Below are 7,299 nucleotides of genomic sequence, written 5' to 3' on the forward strand. Positions count from 1 at the left end.
CAATAAAATCTACCAACCCTATCAATCCACAATATGTAACTTCTGCTTATATAAAAATGCACTAAAGTTTAAAGAAGGGTTAAAATTTGGATACCTATACCATTCTGAAGGTGGGCGTGCAAGAAGCAACCCGGTGTACAACTGGAACGATTCTGAAATTTATACAGAAATGAAATTGGGTCAAAATCCGTATATACTCTCTTTGATAAGATGGATGAGTTGAGAGGTCCTCCGCTACCATCCTATAGAACGATACTATAATCTAAATATTATGCAATCGGTATGTAATCATTACACTCACTTAATAATATATCGATGTTTAGATGTGAAGGGGATACCAAGAGCTTATCATGTATTCTTCAACATAGTACAGGTAGGTATTTTAATTAAATCAAAATTAATATACAACAAAATGTTTATTTTTATAGAGCTCTTTAGTAGTTTGTATAGCACCTTACATCCGCTAGTAAACTCAGAATTGAAAATTGATCATATTGAATATCAGATTGGTAAAATTGATAGAAACACTAATCCAGGTGTCAGGAAAATACAAAAGTTAGTGTTAATGTTTTCGCAATATATTTCATTAAAAGTCTAGAGGGTGGTCAAAAATTAATTCCTACATCTCCATTATGTATTGTTCATGTTAAAGGTGACAAAATGATCACAAGTTTGTTTTGTACCGGTAATATTGTAGTTATATATAAATGGCCAGTGTTATCCTTTTTAGTTGTGTTAAAGGAACATTTACTAGAAGTTAATGAATGCTATTATCTAACCCGTAAACTTCTACAAACTCATGTTAGTATATTAGTCATGTTATTATCAGTAACTTGTTCCCAACCATTAGGTGAAAGGATACGTAGCAATAGTACTACCTAACAAAGTTGTAGATCGCTGACAGTGTCTGTAATCACCTACTAACTAGTGAACAGTATGTAAATTAAAAAGGGACACTTATAATCACTTGTGTCACTACCTTGCAGTCAAACATTGAATTAATTTTTTTTTTGTAGACAGTATGGAAGCAATACATTTGGATGTATAATGGAATATAATATATGATCTGATCTGTATAATTTTGGTTATATAAAGGAATATATGATCTTGGATAAAATAAATAAACTGAAATAATATAAAAGTTCAAAAAAAATGTTCATATTGTTGTTCAACTGGTGTCATTTTTCAATATCATCGGTTTTGGTAGTAGGTCTTGGTTTTCATGAGCAAAGATGGGAGATTTCTTTCTCTTAAGATAATAGAGTACACCAAACTGCATACTGTATATAAAATATGAACATAACAACAATGATAGGACATAAATGCCAAACAAAGCAAGCAACAGAAAACATGTTCTCATTCATAGTACCCTTCCATTTGTCGGGACCATACACAACAATGCCTATCTCATATAAGCCATGTGCCCTGCGAGTGAGTCCAACAGCAAGACCTGCATTAATGAGAAATTTGTAGCTTTGCCACATTCTCAGCAACAAAAACATGAGAACACAGACAATGCTAATATCAGGAAAATGTGTACACCGACATCAAGTGCTTTACGGTCATCATCAATGTGAAAATAAAACACTATGAATTCCCACCAAGAAGGCCAATGCGAAGAACAATTGTGTGTGCGTTTAGAGATAATGCAATACATAATGAAGAAGATGTCAAAATACCTAGATAATAAAACAACATGCATTGTCATATGATGGAGTTTACCCAATCCATTAAATTGATGATGTTCATGCATACATTTGCCAAACTTCAGCTTTTACATGGCCATTCGCTTCAGTCACAAAGAAAGCTTCCCTACACACCCCCCATTGCTGGAAAACATTTTTAGTACAGGTTCAATTGGCAGCGTGGGTGCACAGCAGATTGGAATATAAGAATTTGCTCTTAATGTTGTCATCTTCCATTCTTCTGTTCTTCAGTTATATTTTGTACTAATATTGGAGCCAAATTAAAGCCAAGATCCACCAACCTCCATAAGTATTAAGAAGACACCAGGTATAAAATGACCTCCTAGACTGCCCATGTTGCTCAGTTAGCAAACAGATTGTTGCAATGCCTCATAATCTTGTTTTTCTTGCTTTGTAAATGAATAAAAAAAAGGAAGGATATTGCAACTTTATATTACAGGAAAGAAGCCAGGGATGTTGCTCATATATACACATAAGGCATTTTAAATAATTTATTATTACATGTGAAAGTACAAAGTATGCATTAATAGTTGTTGCAAGATTATTTCCTCATTTAATATGGTATATACATAATCATATTTCTAGTAATTTTGTTTTTGAGAAAACTGGCTCTAAAATTCCTTACATGAGACTTATTCTTATATAATGAAGTTAGACTTTCCCAGGTAGGGTATGTGTCAAAGTTTAATGACATTATATTTTGTTATACCAGAATACTATATAGTGTAACCACCTATCTCTCTAATAGTTAGTTTAGTACAAATAGACTCCACCTTGGTATCATTAAGTAACCAGATGTATAATGTCACTAATTACTAGCACATTTAACGGTTCATGGGATTACAACATCACCAATTCTCTAGATCTTAAACCTTCCTAAGCTCTACTATGTAGTATTGACAAAGTATATCTTTTAACAACTATCACAATTTATATAATATATACAAATCACAAAATCAAGTTTACTTATATTGTACAGTATACATTCAATAGATATAAACACATTGGTCCATACAGATATAACACTTTACACCTACTCTTACACATTTATAGTTTTATGCCACATACTATACAACACACTAGTAGTCACCCTTTAGAAACAACTGAATAATAGAGACTTCAATTATTTTTATAGATCAATAATGAACATATTGTCATAATCTGAATGATCCCAGTCTTGATTACCTAATATAAAACCACACCTACTTGATAAACTACATCCCTCTATGATATGGTATTTGTGTCAAAATATTCTGATAGGATATACAAGTGGTATTATCAATATTATACTATAATGGTACTAGACCCACTCACTTGAGAGAATTGATGCATGTCTGGTGGTGAGTCGATTCCTATTTAATTATTTGTAGCACATTGCAGCAATTTGTTGTTCAAATTTTAATCAGAAGCAAAAGAAAATTGTGGAATATAATTATAGTTAATAATACAAATAAGTTGATTGTAGATTAAATTAAAGAAAGGAATGTTCATATTTGTTGTTCAACTGGTGTCTTTTATCTGTTAACGTTGGCAGTAGGTCCTTGGGTTTCATGAGAAAGAGGGAGATTTCTCTTTCTTCTAAGATAATAGAGTAACACCAAACTGGCATTACTGTATATAATATGAATATAAACAATAATGATAGACATAAATGCCAACAAAGCAAGCAACAAGAAACATTTTCATTCATAAGTACCCTCCGCATTTGTCGGGACACCATAACACACAATGCCTATCTCAAATAAACCATGTTCCCTGCCAGATTGAGTCCAACGCAAGACCTATATTAATGAGAACATTTGTAGCTTTCCACATTCTCAGCAACGAAAACATGAGAACAACGACCATGCTAAATATCAGGAAATGTGTACCAGAAATCAATCAAGTTTGCTCTACGATCAATCATCATGTGAAAATTAAACACTATGAATTCCCACCAAGAAGGCCAATGCTAGAAACAATTGTGGTGTGCGTTTGGGATAATGAATACATAAGAGAGGAGGTCAACATACCTGAGAGAATAAAACAACAATACTTGTCCATATGATGGAGTCTAACTAATCCATTAAATTGATGATGTTCATCTTACATTTGCCATTACTTCAAATACAACATGTCCAGTTGACACTTTAACTGCAAAGAAAGCATCTATACACACCCCATTGCTGGAAACACTAGTTTTAGTACAGGTTCAATTGGCCAGTGTGGTGCACAGCAGATTGGAATATAAGATTTGCTCTTAATGTTGTCTCTCCCCATTCTTCTGTGTTTCATTCAGTTAGATTTGTTACTAATATGGAGCCAACGGTGAGGTCAAGATCCACCAACCTCCATAAAATAAGGAAGAAAGAACCATTTTAACATGACCTGCTAGACCATCCTGTTCTTTTCAGTTATGCAGGAAAGAAGCCTAGTGATTTATTGTCAATTACAAGCCCTGCCTAGTAGAACATTAATATATTAGATTTACCTACTATCTGCATATGTTATTAGTCCTTGATTACATAGTACTGCTCTTTACATACCAGACTGACTAGGAAATGGTAATAAGTGGTTTAATAAGTACTCATATTAAAACAATAATGATTAACCACCAGTCAACATAAACTATCATAACTGGAAACAAGTATAAATCAAGTGACAGTTTCAACAACAATTTTATAGATGTGATATTATTATTGTCTTTCTTAATTAGTTTTTTCTTTTCTTGGCTGTCCTTGAACGACAGGTAAGAGAGATAAAGGTCGAAGTCCCCGTCGTCGTCCTTTGCTTTGATAGTTTTATAGAACTTTCTCCAACAAGCCAACATTATAATATAAATAATAATCATACTACACGTCATACAATGATATGCCATGAAAAAAACAGCAATATGAACATCATATTGTCATGATCTGAAGGATCCCGTATTGAGTACCATAGAAAACCACACCTACTTGGATAAACCACATCCCTCTAATGATTGGTATTTGTGTCAAAATATTCTGATTGATTATACAAGTGGTATTATCATATTATACTATATTGGTACTAGACCCACCTCACTTGAGAGAATTATGCAATGTCTGTGGTGAGTCATTCCTATTTAATTATTGTAGCCATCGCAAGCAATGCTTCTTGTTCAAATTTTTTAATCAGAAGCAAGGAAATTGTGGAATATAATTATAGTTAATAATAAAAAAATAAGTTATTGTAGATAAAATTAAAGAAAAGGAATGTTCATATTTGTTGTTCAACTGGTGTCATTTCATCTGTTAACGTTGTAGTAGTTCTTGTGTTTCATAAGAAAGAGGGAGATGTTCTCTTCTTCTTAAGATAATAGAGTACACCAAACTGCATTACTGTATATAATATTAATAACAATAATGAGAGACATAAAATGCCAAACAAAGCAAGCAACAAAAACATGTTCTCATTCATAGTACCCTCCCATTTATTAGGACCAATACACAACAATGCCTATCTCATAAACCATGTGCCCTGCAGAGTGATTCCAAAGGCAGACCTGTATTAATGAGAACAGTTTGTAGCTTGCCCACATTCTCAGCAACAAAAACATCAGACACAGACAATGCTAAATATCAGGAAATGTGTACCAGAACATCAAGTGCTTTACGGTCATCATCAATGTGAAAATAAAACACTATGAATTCCACCAAGAAGGCCAATGCTAAGAACAATTGTGGTGTGCGTATTAGCTATAATGAATACATAATGAGAGGAGGTCAACAATACCTGAGATAAATAAACAAAAATACATTGTTACCATGATGGAGTTTTACCAATCCACTAACAAATTGATGATGTTCATCATACATTTGCCATACTTCAAATACAACACGTCCACTCGGCCTTTTAACTGCAAAGAAAGCCTCCCACACACCCCCATTGCTGAAACACTATTTTTAGTACAGGTTCATTGGCCAGTGTTGGTGCACAGCAGAATGGAATATAAGATTTGCTCTTAATGTTGTCATCTCCCATCTTCTTTTTTTTCAAGTTATATTTTGTACTAATATGGAGCCAAATTGAAGCAAGATCCACCAACTTCCATAAAGTAGAAGAAGACACCAGGGTATAACATGACCTCCTAGACTGGCCCATGTTCTTTTTCATTATGCAGGAAAGAAGCCTTACTGATTTACTGTCAATTACACAGCCCTGACTAGTAGACATTATAATATATCAGATGTACTACTATCTGCATATGCTATTAGTCTTGATTAACATAGTACTGCTCTTTACATACCCGACTGACTAGGAAATTGTAATAGTGGTTTAATAAGGTACTCATATTAACAATAATATTAACCCACCAGTCAACATAAAACTATCATAACTGAAACAAGTATATAATCACAGTGACAGTTTCAACAACAATATTATTAGATGTGTATATTATTATTGTCTTCTTCAATTAGTTTTTCCTTTTCTTGGCTGTCTGAACGACAGGTAAGAGAGGTAAAGGTCGAAGTCCACGTCGTCGTCCTTTGCTTTGATATTTTATAGAACTTCTCCAACAAGCCAACATTATAATATAATAATTATCATACTACACAGTATACTAATGATATGCCATGAAAAGAGAGCAATAATGAACCATATTGTTATGATCTGAAGGATCCCAGTATTGATTACCATATAAAACCACACCTACTTGGATAAACCACGTCCCTTGCAGTATGATACTGAATGCTAGTCCTCCATTGATAAAAAGATTATTAGGTTTCCACGTTCTTAATGCAGAGAACATTATACAAGAGAAGATGACATATGTCAATAGAATATGTACTGAATAATTAAGGTCATCCCGACCATTGGCATGAAACCAAAAGAGAAGAGCCTCAATAAAAAAGGCTAAACTGAGGAACAGTTTTGTAGTTGAAGGTGGTATTCGAATAAATAAAGCAATTAAGTCAATGACACCAGAGAGTAGAAAGGTCCCATACATTGTGATGTGATGTATTTTGATTGATTTGAAAAACTGCCATCAGGATCATGAACATGAAATATATGACTATCACTTTTTCCATCACTGACTGACAGAAATGTCTCAACAAGAATACCCAAAATTAGAAAGTAAATTTCATAAAAGATTCCAGTGGGAATGTTCGACAAAATGGTTGCGGTATGTATGATTTTCGATTTAGCTCCATATCTCGTTGGAACTCAGAATACGATAATGGGGTAGTCCCCCTGTATGATTGGATGAGCTATTACCAGTTCGACTTGATCGGAGTTTGATTGTTGATTTATGAGGTGTGTTAATTGTAACCAAAACGAAAGTAAGTAGCCATTCCATCCATAAATTAGAAAGAAGACTCCAGGAACAACGTGATCCCCAAGACTCCCCATATTGGTCCTTCTATATGAATAGAGAAATTAAAGTATAAAAAAAAAGGACTTTCACGCGACCACGCCCTAATTACTCTATGTAATTAACCCTCAGCCACACCTCCTCATATACCAACCACATGCCCAGATGCAACTCTCAACACTTTATTCCAGCTATTGCTGAGTCGTTTGTCTTATTCTTATTGGTTATGTATTTTGGACGATTTAAATTGATTGATCCGAGTGAAGCTCGTAGTCT

The 7,299-nt window shown here is 33.7% G+C and overlaps 1 protein-coding gene across 1 annotated transcript; it reads right to left on the bottom strand.

Moving 5' to 3' along the window:
• Nucleotides 1-6,363: 6,363 nt before the first annotated feature.
• Nucleotides 6,364-7,061, bottom strand: LOC121366641 (transmembrane protein 45A-like; the record flags this gene model as incomplete). Its single annotated transcript, XM_041491011.1, has 2 exons — nucleotides 6,927-7,061; nucleotides 6,364-6,690 (listed from the first exon to the last, which is right to left on the bottom strand). Coding segments are annotated over exons 1-2 (462 nt in total), but the record flags the coding sequence as incomplete, so codon positions are not given.
• Nucleotides 7,062-7,299: the final 238 nt, after the last annotated feature.

The sequence above is a fragment of the Gigantopelta aegis genome, unplaced genomic scaffold, assembly GCF_016097555.1.
Source record: "Gigantopelta aegis isolate Gae_Host unplaced genomic scaffold, Gae_host_genome ctg6469_pilon_pilon, whole genome shotgun sequence".
Classification (NCBI taxonomy): domain Eukaryota; kingdom Metazoa; phylum Mollusca; class Gastropoda; order Neomphalida; family Peltospiridae; genus Gigantopelta; species Gigantopelta aegis.